The 19,916-nt window shown below is 42.9% G+C and overlaps 1 protein-coding gene across 4 annotated transcripts in view; it reads right to left on the reverse strand.

Moving 5' to 3' along the window:
- Positions 1-7,321: 7,321 nt before the first annotated feature.
- Positions 7,322-19,916, reverse strand: part of GATA3 (GATA binding protein 3) — a 29,370-nt gene continuing 16,775 nt past the window's right edge. For 2 of the 4 annotated variants that reach the window (XM_032106299.1, XM_032106298.1), the window contains exons 5-6: positions 14,884-15,009; positions 7,322-9,045 (exon numbers count right to left, since the gene is read on the reverse strand). In XM_032106299.1, coding sequence (XP_031962190.1) covers positions 8,761-9,045; positions 14,884-15,009 — 411 coding nt within the window. In that variant the 3' untranslated portion in view covers positions 7,322-8,760. The remainder of the gene's footprint in view (positions 9,046-14,883; positions 15,010-19,916) is intronic. The other 2 variants (XM_032106300.1, XM_032106301.1) reach the window with 2 other exon arrangements.

The raw sequence follows: 19,916 nt of genomic DNA on the forward strand, positions 1-19,916 counted from the left end.
GTGCTATAGCTCGTGTGTGAGTCTCACACCGCTCTTACTCCCATACTACAGGTAATGGGAACACAAATGTCTCTATACCCATAAACTGTGGGTTTATGTGGAGAAGGCACATCCCCCATCCAGGTAACGTAATCTACCCATGTTCCTAAGCTAAAGTCAGTCACCAAACTGAAAAATTGTCAAAGATTATGTTTAAAATACATTACAGAACTATCTAAAAGCACCTGGAAATTTTTCTGATAATCCTGCAACAGTAGGAATATGTTTGTATGGATCGATCTTGACCAAAGCACTTATCAAAATCAATAAACTTCTATAGGCATGATAGATGTTTTCCGTTCCATGTCCCTGGATTGTCAGTGACTACAGATTTCCACTGCCTTAAAGGAAAAATGGCTCATGTTCCTAACCCGGGAGATTTATGGTGGAGAAGAGAGAAAATTTTGTTGTCCAATAGCCTGAAGGGAGAACTTAGCCGAAGAAACTCAGTAATTCCTGAGAGTGAGCAGAGAATGAGACCTGGCAATTGATTTTAGCAAAACTGGGATGAAGGTCTGGTGGTCAAAGTTTGAAGACAGATTTGATTTGGAGAGCTATTAACTCTACATGCGCAGTGAAGATGCATGACATCATGTCAGAGAGGTGGATCAAGTAGACCAGAGGGAATGGAAAGAAAAGTCAGTGAAAACACGGGATTTCCTCATCTCTCCAAACATCATAAATCATGTCTGAGCTGCATAGTCACTCTGTGCTGATCTATCATACCCCAGTAAAGCAAGCACTTAAATGCTTGAATATCCTGAGGTCTTCAAGAATGCAGGAGGCTTGAAGCTTGTTGCCTCCTACCTTTCTTCTGTCTCAATTCTTAAAAAAAACTAAAGAAATCTTCCAGACACCAACTCCTTTCACTCAGGTCAAGAACAGTTTGGGCAGATTTCTTCTGCACCACAGGCAAGCGAAATCTGAGACCCACTGCTAAAGCCAGAAGCCAAGGAAGACCTGGGTGTTGTCCACTCCAAGGGCAAGAGCTGAGAGACAGGACACTGAAACAGCAACTCAGAGCAGAGATACAGAACTTGCTGCTCAAGGTTTGTGTGATAAAACTTCCAGTCAATTTTCCAATGAAGTGATAAGGAGAGACGTCCCAGCACAGAGCCTGCACTCCAGTTTTACATGCCTTGATGCAAATAGGACAACTCTGCAGAACAAAAACCAACCATTCCTGTATGACATCCATGAAGCACCTATGCAGAGACAACAGAGACAAATATCCATCATCAAATCCATAGGCTTTCACCTTCCTCTCCCATGACCCCTTTGGAAAAGGTCTCCGAAACACAAATAAGGTTGGCAGGATACATGGAAGCATAACTCTTTTTGGATGTCCAGGATTTTATAGAAAAGCCACCCTACGGAAATTAATAGACAAGAATATCCCTGTTCTGTCCATGCATGCAGCACACAGAATGAAAATCCTTATAGAAAGGTTATCAGCGTCCGACAAATTTAATTGGGTTTTCATAAAGGAAAACATCCTGCTTGCTATTAATGGAAAGACCCTGGGTGACTGTTCAGAAATCCATCATATGTTCAGTCCCTCCTTCCTCATTTTTGGCTTTCCCATGGGTCTTGTTCCATTCCTACTTGAGGATCCTCCTTTCTCTGGGCTCAGCATAATTTTATATTCCCCTCCACTTCCTGTTCCATACTGATACTTTAAAAAAAGTCTATTACGAAGCAGCTGCAATCAAGAATAACAGTTCAGGACCTGCGTCTATTCATTGCTGTTTCCTCAGAGTCCCTAAATATAGTTTAAAATTTATCACAGAATCTATAAATCTGCTCCAGTGCGACGCTGCAGGAAGTAAATTCATCAACCATCATTTCTGCATGCATGGAGAACAGGGATGACCTTCTGCAACTGGCTTGAGGTTTTGCAAGGGAGGCAACTTCACCTCTTACAGAGAGGGATCCTCTGCCCTCCCTGGTCATGGGCAATCTTGAGATCTGGGGAAACAAACCAAAAGTGTCAAAAACAGGTCATCAACACCCCTCACCATTCACAGCAGTCCATCCTGCTTTCTTCTGACTTTGTAATTTTTCATGATGGTTGCAGCTGAGAGAAGAAGCTCTTCTATGAATGGTGAATATCAGGTAAGAGGGCAATTAAAAGCAGAACTGGAGCTGAAGGATTGTATTCTGACTTGGAATAAAGAAATCCAGGTCTGCAGACAGCAGTGCTACCTGCAACCATGTTATGCACTGGGTGATTTGTGGCTTAGCAGGAAGAGAGTTATCCACTCAAGTGTAAGAAGGTTAATGTGATTTTAACACAGAAACAGTGAAATAAACAGTTGCACTGTAATATTGCAATGCAATATTAATTGGGAATTAAAATGGTCATGGGCTAAGTCTAAATATGCATGCAGGTGGTTCACTAATTATCCACATTAACATGAACACCAGCATGTGAGGCTTGCAAGCAAACTTTCCCTGAGTGTTTCAGTCACTTCTGTCTTCCCAGAGGACAGGTTTTCATTAATTATTTCAGTGCCTCTGGAGTCGACAGTAACCCAGAGTGGAAATGTAAAAGGACAGGTTAAATAACCAGGTGTTTTGTACCTTGAGAGAAAAAAAAATGAGTTGAGCTTCAGGTCAAAGCCTTAATTTAAACTTATAACAAGGGAAATATACTTCTAAGATAGAGTGATCCAACATCCACCGGGGAGTCTGCATAGTCTCAGGGCATTGTGTGAAACAGGTATAAATTTGCTATACATTTGTGTTGTGCCTTGGTTTCTGCAGAGCTGTAGCTTAGATATCCACACGGGCACACACACAACCAGAAAAGACAGGCAGGTGACACAGGGGCCCTCCAGGTCTCTGGGCATAAATACACTCATGCACAGGCACAACACACGTTGCATTTCCTTTGTGACAAAATATGAAGTCCATACCACCCATAAGCACCCACCTATACCTGTATGTTGTATTTCTACAGAAGAATGCAACCAAAAATTTCATTTAAAAGAGTGTAAAGATTGAAAAATCAGCCACCAAAATGTTAGGAAACACCAGACTGGATTATTCACCCTTCCTCCACCTCTATTGTTCCTTCTACGTATGATAATCACACCTTTTTATTTTCCTTTGCCTCATTTGGGGCACAGGGAGGACATTGCCTTTCCCAAGCCATGGCCCTGTATTTTGCTTACTCCTCCCTCCTGCTTTCTTGCAGACCCGTTGAAGCTGATGAGTTTTCCATGGTGCTCATCAACCTGCATCCAAGCTCTGCACAAGTGATGGCTTTATCTTCACAACATATCTTTTCTCCAGATTTAGGGATGGGAGGAAGTGGAAGAAATTAAACACTGGATTTGCAGTTCAGGTTGAGATGAGCATTGTATTTTTGAAGAATTTGATATTTGATATTCTGAAGGATAAATACAGGCATGAGACTCTCTGGCTTTAAGTAGCAGCAAGAGTTCTGCACCCATAAAGGAGAGTTCAGGGTGTGAAATCTGGCATCGTAATGATGATCACACATTAGTACCTGTTTTCCGCGTGACAAGACTGGGTGTTGACTTTTCCAATGCCATATAGAACCTCTATGAAAGAGGTAGGGGTAAATAGGATATTTTTAAAGGCTTAGTTTACAGGGTTTTTTCAATAAGAACTTCTTTATGTTTGTTATCCTAAACATCTCCTAAACTTTAAAAAAACAAAATGGGTTCCCTCTTGTCCCTTCATCACTCTCCCTGATTTTTCCCCAGATTAGAACTCATCTTGAGTGAATCAAGAGTTTCAGTGACCAAAAATGAGTATGAGAACATGTGGTCTATGATTCTGTGGACATTAGAAATACAAGTGATTCTGGAGGGGAAAATAACCCATGCTGAGGACTGAAAGATCATATTTTGTGGGGTAACTTCAGCGTAGTTTTATTCTGGCCCTGAGCCTGAGTTCCCATGAGTGTAGTAGGTGGAGGTCCAAGGAAACCATGGTGCATGAGCCAAGATAAAATCTCATCACTCCAAAGTGGAACTACCACCTTGGAGGAAATCAGTTCAAAAACACATTGCTAATCTGAACCTAAATGCAGCTCTAGATGCATCCTAAGTCAACTCATAATTCAAAAGCACAGGATAAAAATTAAAAGTTTGCAGACTGTGTTAATTGCAACATTTCTATTTTCTTCAACCTCAAAGCACTGAGGTTGGTAATCCTAAAAATATCCCTTCAATATCCCTACAACATCTCTGTGCACATGTGTACCACTATGGGAACAACAGAGCTAAAACATTATCTGAGATCCTAGAATCCCAGAATATCCTGAATCAGAGAGGACCCACAAGGATCGTTGAGTCCATCTCCTGGCTCTGCACAGGTCAGCCCCAAGAGTTACACCACGTGCCTTGAGAGCATTGTCCAAACACTCCTTGAGCTCTGTCAGGGTTGGTGCTGTGACCACTTTCCCTGGGGAGCCTTTTCCAGTGCCCAAACACACTCTGAGTGAAGAATCTTTTTCTAATATCCAACCTAAACCTGCCCTGACTCAGCTTCAGGCCATTCTCTCAGGTCTTGTCATTGGTCACCAGAGAAGAGACATCAGTTCCGGCCACTGCACATCCCCTTTAGCTGAGGAAGCTGTAGACTGCGGTGAGGTCTCTCCTCAGTCTCCTCTTCTGTAGGCTGGATAAATCAAGGTGATAAGGTTGAAAATAATACATAGGATGTCTTGATTCAAGTCTCCTTGCATTACCCATTAGGAGTCTTTCCACTGATGTCAGTGGAGTTTTGCTTGGAGTAAAATGTAGCTGCAATGGACACATCAGCACAGCAGCTATTACTCACTCAAATTCCCAAAAGGAATTTTGCCTGCAAAAAGACCACAAGATGTGACCCCACTAATGACTTCCATGGTGTTTTCTGCACAATTTATATTGCCAAAGTGGATCCATGCCTCAGAGGGTTTTCCTGGTCCAACCTGCCCATCGTCAGCTCTTCCCTGCAATCTCAGCAATGAAGAAAGGCAGAGTGGCCATTCACAAGGTGTTTGCCCAAAAAACAACAGTCCTCAGCCTTTCTGTAAACAGAGTTTTACTCATTAAAGAGAAGGAAAGAAGGAATAAAAGCCCACCCAAGCAAGCAAACAAACAAAACAAAGCAAACACAAAACATAAGCACAAACACACAAACAAAACCCTTCAAGACATTAAAATTCTGGAATATTTCCTCAAAGAGAATAAATTTTTTTTAAAAAATTAATTGAGAAATTGATAGAACACTAATGTCAATTTAGCATCTTATGCAGTAGTTGGGGGGATGTGATCTTAGGGATTCTGTTCATCCTCTTCCTGACATTGAAATATAAGATAACTGATGTAAGAAGTCTCTAGACAAAATCTATATATTTCCTAGAGTATATGCAGACAGAGTGTCTCCATTTGTGTCCTTTTCACGATGCTCATTCTCTGGGCTCACCCCAGTCCTGCTGAATTTCACTCAATGCTCCTAAGACCTGTGAAACAACATCAGAAGGAAACTGCAAGAAGGTGTTTCCACTTTTAAGGAAAAAAAGAGTTAGAGACAGAAACTCAGGAGTCAGTTCCAGCTAAAGCAAATGGAAAAAATCCCCCACAAAAATTGCCAGCTGCAAAATTCTGCCATGCAAATCCCCCTCTAAGTTTTGCTATTTCTGTGGTCCTGGAATCAATATTTTAGTCCAACTGCAATCTGCTGATGAGCAAAAGGAGGGAAAGGTTGTAGCATCGCGAATTAAAAAATAATAATCTCTCAAGCTTAATATCAGCAAAGATGATTATTTCCTTTGATTTGTCAAGCTAATTGAAAATAGCTTTATAGTTCGCAGATGATTAATTAGGAGCCAACAAGATCTCCATTTGCATCTCGGTAATTCTTCACTGTTTTATTTAGACATTTAGTCTTTTTGCTTAAATATTCATTGAGAAAGCAGAAAGGTGATTAACATAAGATTTTAAATGTGTACCATTTGTTCTGACTTTTCCTCTTTCACACATTTTTGTCAACAGAGAAGAAAGGAAAGAATATACAACATTACAAACGATTACTGCATGTTCCGCTTCCATCTGCCAAATCCTCCTTTATGGTAGACATAGTTTAACTAGGTTCATTTTGAAACGGGGGAGAAAGAGCCCAAATAAAGGTCAATCCTCTGCCCCTCCTCCCTCATTCCAAATCGCTGACTATTTGACCCTCTGCATAACCATCCTGAAAGTTTTGAAGAGCTTTCCTTCTTACATTAAATACCCTCACTCATGTGAACCATCCTGCAGCAAAAGATTAGACCATGCCACTGTTACCCCTCCCTCCGGAGATCACCCAAGAGAAAGAGGGTTCAAACAGATGTGACAGATATGATGATATTTTTCCATCCACCTGGCCCTGAAAAGCAGGAGTACACTTATTTCTGGGTGAAATATTTCACTCAGCATTAAAAAAAAGTAAAAATAATTTGCAGGTCACGTCTGTTGAGGTTTTTACATTTGGGGGTTGTATTTTTGTTTGGGATTTTTTAAGTATTTTCTCACAGCCTTGGCAACCTCTGTCTTATCACACCGTGCTTAAATCTCCAGCAAATGGAGTGGTTTGATAAGAAGTTTAACTCTTCATTTGGAAGGTGAATTCCCAACCCTCATGATAGTATAAAGAAGCTGGATGAGTAAACTCTGAAAACTAAAAAAAATTATGGATTCTTAAGGATTAAACCACCAGAAATCAAATTATAAGAGCCAAACTTTGTTGTTATCAATATTAATATTAATTAAAATTGCACTATTTCAAAGAGAGCTCTTGCAGGATGGGACTTGCTAAAGGCCTTTGAATTTCTGTGAATTTTCCTCTATCATCAAATCCAGCCTTTCAGAATGGATTCTGCCCATTCCTCCAAGCACAAGGACAGACCTGGTCCATCCTGATTTCACACAAAGATCTCAACTCACAAGGTGTTTGCCCAAGAACAACAGTTCTCAGCCCTTTCTGTAAACCAGATTTTACTCATTAAATTGTTTGATCTACCACTGAGTACCCAGTGAGACAGAGCAGAATGTGCTTTTCTAGCTCCTGTCCAAAACCTTTCCTTTTTTTCAAAAAGATGCCAGGATCATAAGGACCCTGCTGTACCTTTGCACTTATCCCAGTCCTGAATTGTCCTCAACACCAGTTTGTCCATGTTGCCTGAGACCCAAAGGGACCCATCCCACATGGGAGCCCGAAATCACATAGGAGCAGCAGCTGGGCTGCAATTCGAGGGACAGGGAGCACACAGCGGACAGTGGGGTTACACTAACATGCAGTCCATTTATTTTTGAGGGTTTTTTTCCTTTGTTCTGTGATTTATCTTTTTTTTATCAAGCCACTGCAAACATTGCTTCGGCTGTCAGCATGAGCGCAGAGACAGACATTCCCATACCCGTGGTAACTATGCAATAAATACCATCCAAGCAAATGTTAAGAAAAATTAATAAAAAAGAAAAATACTCCTTTTCCCACCCCCAAGCACAAAACACTGTTAAGTCAACAGAATTTAATCTAGTTTATTCTCAAAAAAAAAAAAAAAAACAAAGGAGGAAAAAAATATGAAAACAAAACAAAAAAAAAAAAAGCAGGTCTTATCACTAGCAGTAAATAAATTTGTACAACCATTCAGTCTGTATAATAGGATGAAATAAATCTACATCTTTCTTATTTTGGTGCGTTGAATTATACATACAAACAACAATTACAGGAACTTGTTCACAATGCATATAGACCTGGAGAATGGCTATCTGAAACCCCCTTGTTGGCAATGTCCGCATGTTAACACTGATTGCCTGACACCATTGGTACTTCCTATGTAAAAGGCCCATGGCCCAAAATGAATGATCTCCCTACAGGTTTTATTTATTTAGTTATTTAGTTAGTTAGTTAGTTAGTTAATGCATCATCAAAACCGTTCTAGCCAGCCCCCTCCCCCTCCCCGGAAACAAAAAAAAAGAAACTGGAAAAAAAAACCAACCGAAAAAAAACCAAAATAAAAATAAAATAAAAGGAGAAGACATGACTGGCAGTTGGTCCATTTGTTCGTAAGACCGCGTTTCCTCTTGGTCTGCATTGTTTGTTTTTCTGGTTTTAAATTGTCGTCCCATCTTCTTTTTTTTTTTTCTTTTCCTTTAAAAAAAATTCTCTCAGAGTCCTTCATGCCTTTTTCTTTACAGCTCCTCAGATGCAATAAAGTCTTCCTCAAATGTACAGTATTTCTTACAATATAAGTTATATGCAATGTTCAGCGTTTTTTTATTTTATTTTATTTTATTTTATTTTCTCACAGCACTAGAGATCCTGTCCAATAGGGAATGCAAGTTCTGAATGGCTTATTCACAAATGGTATCCAGATTCAGTGGGTAAGAATACATAGACGCCATAGTGAGTTCCTTTAAAAAGTGGCAAACATCACTTTTTTAAAACTTTTTTTTTTACTATTTTCTCTTTTTTTCTTTTTTTTTTCCTTTTTTGTGCTTTTTGTAGTTTTTTTCTGCTTTTTTAAATTTTTTTCTCTCTCTCTCTCTTACACCTTCAAATAACTTTTTTTTTTTTTTTAATTTTTTAAATTCTTTTTTTTTCCCCCCTCCCATTTGTTTTGGGACGTCAGACCCATAACCACACGCCTGCAAAAATGCAAGTAGTATATAAAGTAAATCTCACTTTGAGACTGTAAGCATTCAGCAGGGGAGTCTCTTGCTAACCCATGGCAGTGACCATACTGGAAGGGTGGTGAGGTCCGAAGGAGAGGCTGGATGGAGGATGCATCGGTGTCGGTGTGGTCAGCATGTGGCTGGAGTGACTGAAAGGTGAAATGTGGCTGATGGAGGACATGTGTCTGGAGAGGGCGGCGGGGTTAAAGGAGCTGCTCTTGGGAAAGTCTTCAAGGTTGTCATGGACCTTTTTGCACTTTTTGGATTTGCTAGACATTTTTCGGTTTCTGGTCTGAATTCCTTCTTTCTTCATAGTCAGGGGTCTGTTAATCTAAACAAAAATCAATTATTTTTTTGTGCTTCCATCCCTTCTCCCCAAAGCACCATGGGATCCATGTACCCCATGCCTCAGCCCAGCAGGACCAGCTGGTCATACCCCCCCTCCTCCCCTGTGTGCCGTGGCTACCCAGCCTCTCCATTTCCATCCCAAAATTCAGATCCCTCCAGGAAATCCCAAGTTCAGTTGAGATTTCTGAAGACAAGATGACAGAAAATTGCTGGCAGAGCCACACAGGAGCAAAACATACCCGAATAATTCACAGCAGCTGAAAAATTTCAACTATCTGCACATTAGGTAATTGTACCATGTTTAGGTATGAAACCAATCATTACCTCCTGGAAATATTCCCCACAGACACCGTCTCACCCTGAGGCTTCCTGTCTGATCTAAAACCATTAGCAGCAAGAACTGCTGGCATTTCAGTGCTATGAGGAGTCTCAAGCTTTCACAGCTACATTAGGGAGCTGGGCAACTCTTCACAAGAAGGACAGGCATTTGTTTTATTTTTCCTCTTTCTAAAGATTTTGCTGTGATCATCCTTTCTGGTTTACTTTAGCTAATCTGATTTTATTTCTAAAGCCTCCCAGTTGTTTTGGGTTTGTTGTTTTTTTTTTTTGGGGGGGGGTGGGCCTGAAACAGGTATCTGTGCTGCCCAGCAAATCATTTTCTACATCCATACAAAAGTATCTGTAGGAAAACTGAACATTAAATTCTCCCCCGGAAACTACACAGCAGAAATGATCATCCATTCTGATGATCAGGGTTAGGAAATGGTAGCAAAAGATCTGTCGGACCTCCTGTAAGAAACTCGTATTACTCTTATTACTTGAGGCTGTCCTGTACAGGGCCTGGAGTTGGACTTTGATGATTCTAGCGGGTCTCTTCCAACTCAGGATATTCCATGATTTTGTGATTCAATACCGCATAGAGAGCCAGCATCACAACATACACTAGCACAGATGACATGAAACCCCTGCAAACCACACTCAGGAAGAGATTTATGCATCCAATGTCCATAAACAACCTTAAAAATCTGGAGCTGGGTGTCTACATGGGTCTTGCTCTGGCTCCTCTGCAGGATTTCACCTATAGCAGAAGGCAGCAAATCACCCTGAGGCTGAACCACTTTTTGTAATAAATGTGAGCACATGATGGTGCTGATGGACATTCTGGAAAAGGGAGAAAATGGAGAAAAAATGGATCCACTGTCTACCAGGATCTACTGTGAAGGACAATGAAAAGATGTCCCTGCAAGGGTCCTGAGCAGGTCTTTGTCCATAAAGCCTTAAATCAGCACAAGGAACAAAGCATTCCCTTCTTCCAGATCGCAGCAAAGTTTCACTTGCTGCTCCTCAGCTCCTTCCTGGGCCCTTTCCCCACAGCATGGGAATCATTCCTGGATTTCTCTCTCCGGGGAGGCTGGGATAAAATAGTTCCCTGTTACATGCAAAGATGGAACTATGGGGAGAGGAAGGACCAGGCTCATCTCTGGTTTAGGCATCCCAAAATTTGTCATCCCAGTCTGGATTTGTGACCCCAGGTTCTTTTTACCAGCAGTCACAGGAGCCTTCACCTCACCTGAAAATGGGTGAATAAAAGGTTGATTTCTCTGCCTCTGGATAAAGGGAGCTGGAGGGAGCAGCCCTGCTTGCCAGCAGCTTAAGGTAGGAAGGAAGAATCTTCCCATGAGCAGCACAACAACAGCAGCAACAAGCAAAATTAAAAATGTCCTGGGCTCCAAACACAACATAACCTGTCTCCCTGGCTTTCTGTCCTCACTGAGCTAATGAGGATGCACACACAAGGATGGCCCTCTGCTCCAGATCAACGACTGGGATGGGAAAGCTTTGCCTGGCCTGTTTTAAGTTTTTTACAGGGACGTATTGCCCAGGTTCAAAGCCAGGAAGAAGTCCCAAGTGAGCTCCACCAGGCAGCGATGTTAGAGGAGACCAGGAGGTGTCAATCCCTGATGAATCCAGCTCAGATTTGGGGAGGCATACACAGCCCCAGCCACACCAGCTTCAAATGAGGATCTGTATCATGACACAAAGGCTCAGGAGCAGCCAGACCCAATTTCCAGCTGAAGCAGCAAAGGTGCAAGCTCGGGAGCTGGTTGTGGCAAAGTGATATAAGCCTGGTGGTGGGATTGGGGCTGTGCTGGGTCTTGGAACAAGCACAGGGTCCTGACCCTTGCCTGGGGTCGTGTCCCAGAGGATAGTGAACACTTCCCCAAAGCAACATCTCTCCTGTTTCACTCAATCACTAAGAACAGGTTGGCCCAGGCCATGATTTGATGTGAAACTCAAGGATAGGAACACCAGCTCTGCATCAGGATGGTGACAAAGCCATGGCCAGCCCCCACAGCTGGGGTCAGAGCTGCCATCCAAGCTGTGGCTGGTCACATCATGGCCTCACACTTCAAGCAGGTTACTAACCCGAGAGCCAAACAGATAAGGACTCAGATAAATGTCAGGAACCAGCACAGACAAAGCAGCAAGCTGGAAAATTTTTCCAGTGACTTCAAAGACCAGTCACAGCAGGGTTAAAGTGGTCCCCAAAACATCAAAGCTAAGAACCCATCTCTGTTTCTGGGGTAGAGGAATTAAAGACCCGGAGGGAAGACCCTCTCCGTGAAAATTCATTCTGATAAAAATGACAAACACATGCTAAATTAAAATTAAACCAGCCCAATGCATGTATATGAAATTCATTAATTTCAGATGGAGCCAATTAATTATGGGCAGGAATTATGCTCTTTGTTTTATCATATACAAAATACTGACCTGCTCTGCTCTCGGGGACACATAGCCCTGCATTAGGGTATTGTGAAAGGGGCCTTTTCTGGTGAATTTTACCAAAAATAATGGCAAATCACTCACTTCTGTGGGCATAGGCCAGCCTGCTCTGCACCTCCAACCAGGTACACTCCCACCCATCCCTGAAGTGTGAGAAGGCTCATCCCACTTCTAAGGACTAAAATAACAAGGATGAGAACCTCATATTCAACAGATCAAATCCAGGGGATAGTCTTAACCATTATAGGTCTGATCTTGCTCTGACTGAAGACAATGGGATTTTGCCATTGACCTCAATAAGGTCCTGTCACTGAAGCGGATTTATCCTTCAGACATAGTCATTACAATGTTGGGTTAATCTTCCAGGCTGGCTGTATCTTAGAAAGCACTCTGGGATGCCACGGGATGAAAGGCACCGTATCAATGTGAAATATTAGTCATTGTTAATACTGGTGTTAATGGAGCCGGCTGTTGTTGAAGTCAGTGGGAGGAATGCCAACAGCTTCACTAAATGCACCCCAAGACTATTATGATTATTGCTTATATCCTACTGACAAATGGGTTTGCTTAAGCTGTGGGAATCAACAGTAAAACAAACTGATATAGCTCCATGAAAAAATTAACACCATGAAAAAAATTAGCCTTTTCACTGCAATCGTTCCCGGTGTGGACATAAAAAAATCTGGGTAAGTTTCAACTGCAGATCAATCCATTAAAATATCCTAATGATGTTAAGGTCCCAGAAAATTTCATTAAACCCAAAGAAAAGAAAAAATGGGAAGGGGGAATGGAAAAAAAGCTGACAGCTTAGACTGAAACAGAGTTAAGTCGTCTTCCGAGCACCCAAAGACCTTCCACTGTTACTGGCACAACATCTATGCTGACAGCTGTTTGGGAGGGACATGCTACAATCAGCCTCTCTATTTCTGACCCCTCTCCTGATGGTAATCAGGAGATAATATACACACAGGGAGCAGGACCACACTTCTCACCACAGTCATAACTAAATGCTTTAAGAAAATTAAAAAAAAAAAAAAGGTTCTACCCACTTATATCTGGATTTTAGTCTCCTTGCCTGGTTATATTGCTACACAGGGGATCTCAGTCCTCTGGAGGTTTCATTTAAGCCGGAACCATTAATGGCGCTGCTCATAAGGCAAGATATTGCTTGACTTTGGTAAGTAGCTGTGCTGAGCTTTTAAGCAGCTGTTGGTGTTTTTAATGAATATAAAAATGGTTCCAATGTGCTCAAGGCCTGCCCCATGTCACAGATTTCACAGCTGGATCGGCATTTCCCTAAACAATGGATCTAGAGGTCAATTCAGGCCAAGTAGGTTTGCAGTGTTAGTGCAAAAAAGAAAAGGATGAGGTCTTGCAGGCACATTTCTGGAGAACCTCAGCACCCAGACACCATTCTAGACATTTCAGGGGGAGATTCCTCCAGTCAGATACATACAGTGGAAGTAGACAAATTGTAACTCATCATCCTGCTATCTTTTGCAGTCGTGGGGAGGAATTACACTGTCTTTAAGGGTACAGGTCATCCCATTGAAACACAGGCATCCACCAACATCAACTGAGACGAGCCTGTTTTCTTCAAAGAGCTTTGCTGGCTACAGGAGGAGCAGCTCCTTAGAGGTTTCCCAAACTACACAATTTAAGTCCTACCACTGGTGGTTACAAGGCCAAAATGGAAGCAGAGCACAAGCACAGATCCCCCCCTCAATGAAGCTGTCTGACCTTGATCCCTTCTTACTAAGGAAATAACAAACAATATTTTTTGTGATATTCTCAGAGTTTTCACTCTGGGTCCAACCTGTTTGTTTGCAGTGATCACACAGAGTTTGATGACAATCTTTGCTTGCTACATGAGACTCAAAGCATGCTGAGATACCTGCCTACTAAAGGGTAAACACATTTTCCTTTTTTCCAAGAGAGATGCCTCCCATGAAACAGGTGAAAAATTAGCCTGGTTGTTTGTTGGATTTTTTTCTACTTAATCCAAACTTGTTTACTCATCCTAAGAAACCAAACAGCTTGAAATAACAAATGGAAGGGACTGAGATACCACAAGGGTTGGATGCCCTGTGAAACCCGATACGTCTTTGATGTGTTTGCATGAGTGGACATAAGGGCAAAACATAGCCCCAGATTTCCAAACCAAACACAAAGCAATCAACCACTACTGGAAAAAAAAATATATCAAAGCAGAGAAATTGCAAGTCTTTTCCTTCTTCTGACATAATAATTATTCTAATGCCACATGTGGAATGAGACTAACAGGAGTAGCTTTAAGTCTCCTTTATTAGCAGTATTATTCAGCAGAAGACTTTTCAGATCCCTTTAGATCTTTCCCTGGGGCACATATCACTGGTTCCTGCAAGCTGGCTTTGCATGGAGATATTAGATTAAATCTGCCAGCCATTTCATTTCGTTTCTCCTTCCCTTCCATGACAGATACTTTAAAATTCACATCACAGGTTGAGCATACTCTGTCCCCTGCTAACTAAATCAAGTCCTTTTTTGGTTTGGGACTCACTTGCGTCAACCAGGGCAAACACAAGGCCTAAATAAATCATCTTTGGGGACAGGACAAAGGCAGCCACAAACCCAAGAATGATTTAAATAGTTTCTGGCATGCTATTTCTTTTTTTCCAGAGTTTGTATTTGCTGGAGGAACCAAGCTACGCATAGGAGGGGTATCAGCTTGCCGGACGGTGTGTTGTCTTTTCCAACACTCTGAGCCCAATCAACAGCAGATAATGTCTCTCTGTGTTGATCCACCCATCCTTTCTTGGCTGAGGCATGGAAAAGCTCTAAGATTACCCATGGACAACCTTGTTTTATACCTCCCCAAGTTGGATAGGCTACATTTGAAAGGCTGACAACTCATCGCTCCAAACCCCCAAGGTCCCCAAAGGGATAACAGAGGTCCAGCACCACCCAAGACTGGAAATCCTCAAGTCAAGGAAGAGTTTGGATCATTGAGCACCAAAGTTGAGGCCCCATTATTGAGTATTACAGTCACACTTACATTGTGCAGCTTGTAGTAGAGCCCACAGGCATTACAGACAGGATCGCCGTTGGCATTTCTCCTCCACAGGGTGGTAGTGGTGGTCTGACAGTTTGCACAGGATGTGCCCGCCCTCCTGGCTGCAGACTGTGGCAAGGAGGGAAAGAGAAGGAGAGGAAAAGAAAAACACCCGTGTTAAAAAAAAAAAAAAAAAAAAAAAAAAAAAAATTCAATCAGCAAAATTTCTGAGAAAGAAAACATCAACCCTGCAAGACTGACGCACATCAGCAGAGGCCTCCAGAAACTGACTTGTGAGAACAAATAATAATTGTGAAAAAAAATCCCCAAGGTACTTTAATCCCAAATTATATGTAAACTGAATCAGGTGCCAAAGGGCATCCTAAAAGTGAGTGCTAAACCTCTGATAGAACTCATCAAAATTAGCAGTGCTGGCACAGCCCATTCCAGAGGGGAAAATGTTATTTAAATGCCAACATGTCTTTCCATCTTAATTCTCCCAGACCCCCCAGGGGTCTAATTCTGCAGTCAGGGCCTGAACCGACAATTGCTGGAGTCAAGGACATGAGTCACTCCGGCTCCGGCGAGCGCCGGGTGAGACCCGGGTGGGCAGCTGCTCGCCGGGCCCGACCGCAAGCACAGCCCGGTCCTGTAAATTCAGCTCAGCTTCAAAGGAGACAGGCTCCAGATCGGAAATAACACTGTGGCAAAGAGCAAGAATCCCAACTTTTTAATTACACCCTTTTCTCAGCCCAAACCTTCATGTTTATTTAAGGATTGGTAACAAGCCTGAAAGAAGAATTTACTATTTCATAAAGGGGTAGGAACAAGCAAAAAAATCTACGTGTCAAAGTGAATACAGAAGCTTTTTTTGTTAGCTGTGATAATGACTTAGCAAAGTCAAATTTAGTAAAGTTACCCTTCTTTCACATGCATAAATTCGTACTTATCATTTAAAAACTGTAACTTTAGCAAACAAATTGTCCTTCTGCCACTGAAGGAGGAACAGTTTTCCGACCGCTGTGTGAGCGCATATGCGTGTTTGCGTGTGTGCAAGTGCCTACAGCTCCTAAAAAAAAAAAAAAGACCTTTAGATCCCCATCCTATCTCTTCTTCATCAATATGACACAGTCCCAGAGCTCTGATTTCATCCCAGTGCGTTGCTTTCAATGGGACTGCTCATGTGCTTAAAGTTAAAACATGTGCTTAAGCGATTTGCCAGATCATAGCAATGCTTGGCACCTTGCAGAACTGAGCCTCTAATGCTCTCTTTTGTGCTCTTACTGTTTCAAATTTACCCCTCACCCCACACAGCCGCACACTGTAGCACATCCAGCATTCAAAAAAAAAAAGGAAAATACCACATCTTTGGATACTGTACAACAAACCCAAAATGCAAACATGGACACTGGCACAGCTTTAGCGTTAATACCAACTCTTGTTAGGTCATGTTGCAATTTTAATCATAATTGAATGCGGCGTAGGTGGAGAGAGGACGGGTTGGTTTTGCTTTAGATAGAGGAGGATTTTTTTTTCTTTTAATTAGACAAAAAGAACTGTCTAAAAAATAAATAAGACAATGCCCATGAGCACTAGGAAGCATCACAGAGTGGCTGATCATACAGCAAGTGGCTCTCTCAGGCTGCCCGTAGGGACAGTTCCATTTTGCCTGACCATAAACCACTGTGAACCAAGTCAGTCCCAAGGAGGCCTTTAGCTGACTTTGTGCTGATGACAAGCAGGACCTGTGGACAGCACATGGGACTTGAAAAAATCCCAGGACCAGCAGAGAAGATGACGCATCCCACCATGAAGAGCAGAGCCCTGAACTGATGCCCGCGCACCTCCTAACCACATGGGCCCAAATTTGGTTCCTTTCAAAATCACCAGGATAATGAAATAATGACTGTGTTTCAAATGCAGCATGGAGAGAACAGCTTGCAAAGCCAGGTTCTCGTTAAGAGCTGGAGAAGAGTCTGCAGCTCTCTGCCCCCAACTCCCGCCAGTCAGCACGCGTGGCTCGGAGGGGCACAAGCCTGGATTGAGTCTCTTGGTGGCAGCTTTGCCCTTATCAGACCCAAAAATCAAGCCTAGGGAAATTTCTAAAAACCAGTGATATTTGACTCAGCCCACACAGGGGAAACATCCCCTTTGAAGATATTTGGGGTTTCTACACAGCACTCACTGTAATTTCTCTTACAGCAAGCGTGTTCAAAAGACACGCCTGGTCACCACCTCGCTGCCTTCAAACAAACTCTGACATTAAATAAGCAAATAAATCACAACATCTACTATCTTCTCAAAAGCTATTTCCAACTACTGTGTTTCATTTACGAAAATTCAGCATCATTAGCTGAATATTTTAAGCTCTTTCGGTCCCAGGCTGTACCTTTTATGCTGTACCAACTTCTAGCAGAGACACCGGCAGCAGGCAGGAAACAATGAATAACAACGCTATTGTAAAGCTCCCAGCAATGGCATCCACTGACGCTAATCTCGGGCCTGGCCATGTCAGTAATGGGATGACTAATTAGTTGCCCCATATAATCTATAGGACCAGAGCCCATGGCACAGCTGCCAGTGAGCGAGGGCACAATTTCAGAAGCGCTAGTAGTGATGAGAAGGTGAAATTGAGGAGGTTGGAGGAACCAAGTACTAATGAAGATGCTTAATTAAGGGGTATTTTCAGTGTCTGGATTTACCCACAAAGCTCCAAGCATCATTTTCCTAAAATAAGATTGCACGTGCATGGACCTGCTGAGAAATTGCCTATAATCCTTCCAAAACCAGCTTGGCTCAACATGGAAACAGAGAGCTCTACATCTGCATGGGCAGGGGATAGGAGAAAATCTAAAGGAAGGTTTTATCTCAGCAGTGATGGGGCTGCCATTGGCTGTGACAGGGACAGGAATGGCCTCCAAGAGGGCTGAAAACTTTTTAGGCAGTGATCGTGTGGTACCACCTGCCTGTTCTTGATCCCCCTGCCAACATCTCCAGGTCTTTCACCTTCCCCCTCGAGAAGAAGGAGAGCTATCTGAGCCCCCTTAGCCAGCCGGACTCCATCCCTGTCACCCAAAGGACACCCTCACGAAGACGCCCATTGACTTTAATAAGGCTAGGGCTGGGTTCTCAGCATCTAAGAACCTCTTTGCCTCCTCTCTCCCACCCATCGAATCCTATCATTAGTTTCAGTGCAGCTGTGATCAGAGCCTACGAAACCAGCCCAAGGTCACGCAGGAAACTTGTGGCAGAGGGAAGGAGCTGGATCCCCACCCTGAGCCTCCGTCCACGGTCTTGCCCAGTCCGCCTGCCTTCACAGCAGGAGAGATCCAGTCAAGCCACAGCCACACACACATCCACATCCAGGCACACAAAATGCAAATGCAGGCCCAGATTTGGTGCCTTCTGATTCTTTTTTTTTTTCGGAGGTTAGCAAAGGAAATAAATATAGGTGCAAACAGCATTAGGGATGTTTTTCTTTTTCCCAGGCAGAGCTGGGGGGAGGGAAAAAAGTAGAAAAATCAAATTTCACGTTTAGCAAAGGCTGCATTTAAAGAAGGGGAACTTTTTGTAACTTTAACTAAAATGCCCGAAGATTGGAATGATAATGCAAGACAAGGTCTCTCTTTACTTCTTTTCTTTCTTCCTCTTTTTTTTCCCCCAAGAATGACCTTTTACTATGTATTTATTTATATAGTTCATTTTACATGTGCCGGGCTCAGGGTGACTCGGGACATTCTTTCATGGTTCCATCAGACACTTTTTGAAAGCTCTCCCCCTCTTTCCAGCCGCTTTCCTATTCTGCCTCCCCCTCCACTTGTTTGGATATGCTCAAGCTCCTGTGTGTTTGGACTGGGGAAGCAGAGCTGTTGTTTAGGAGTTATCTCCAGGGCTCAGATATCCGGCAGCTTTTTCCTAGGAAGTTAACTTTACACATAAAGAGAGAACGAGGGGAAAAAAAAATAAAGAAAATGAGGGCTCTGTGTTTAAGACAGAAGGACCAAGGGGAGGAGGAGAAGAGAACAAGAGAGCTGCCCAAAAAAATCAAAATTCCAGCCTGTACTTCCCTCCCTAGAAAGCTTTTCCTTTTTTCTAACAAGGCTATGAAAGATGAGAGAGGCAAGTATTTTCCTGTACAGGAAAAGCCCATATAGGAGGACACGGAGAGGTTTCACATGCAGGAAGTTTGGCGGGGTAGAGGAGCAAACCCACATCTTCCCCAAAACTCACACGGCCAGACAGAGCTGTCACCACTGCCCCTTGCAGCGTAGCCCTTCCTGGGAATGTACCCTGCAAATGCTTCCTGGAGCCAGAGGGAATAAAGGTGATACAATTTTATGGGTGTCTCACAGGTGAGGAAGCTGATCCCTACTAAGAGCTGTGGGACAGAGCTGTGAGCACCTTCAAGGGGAACACAAATGAACCAGCCCTGTCCTGCCTGCAGGATCTGGCCATGCCAGGCACAAGCCTCACCAAACTGGCCAGATCCATCCATCAGCTCGGAAATTCCACAGAAAGGCAAGAGCCACTTTTCCTTCACATTTTGAGCAGCCCGCAGGAGTCCTTCCACATCTTTAATCCTGACAAAACCAAATGTGCCTCAATTCAAAACATTCAATAACTTCCCAAGCAGGGACCATAATTTTTTTTCCCCGCTTGATATATTTTTTCCCCTTGTGGTCTGTCTGATTATTTGCCAAATACACTTCAACACATTTATTAGCCATCGCCACAGCTTCCAGACCTTTTTGTGGCTTCCAGGGAAATGCATGAACAGATCACTGGGGATGCTGTAACATATTGCCTATGCTTAGAACAGTCACCAGTCTTGTAACTATTATTTCAAACATTCACCCACACATTTCATCTTCCTCCAACTTCTGTAGCCTGGGCACATGCTTGGCTTTGCACACTCACCATCCCCTGCCTTGTGTCCTTGTTGGAGACCCAGATGGCACAGGCACAAATGACCACCCCAGGTACCAGTGGCACCAGGACCTGTTGGCTCCAGCTCTTTGCAGGACCAAGGTGACACC

This window comes from Corvus moneduloides, chromosome 4 (genome assembly GCF_009650955.1).
Source record: "Corvus moneduloides isolate bCorMon1 chromosome 4, bCorMon1.pri, whole genome shotgun sequence".
Classification (NCBI taxonomy): Eukaryota; Metazoa; Chordata; class Aves; order Passeriformes; family Corvidae; genus Corvus; species Corvus moneduloides.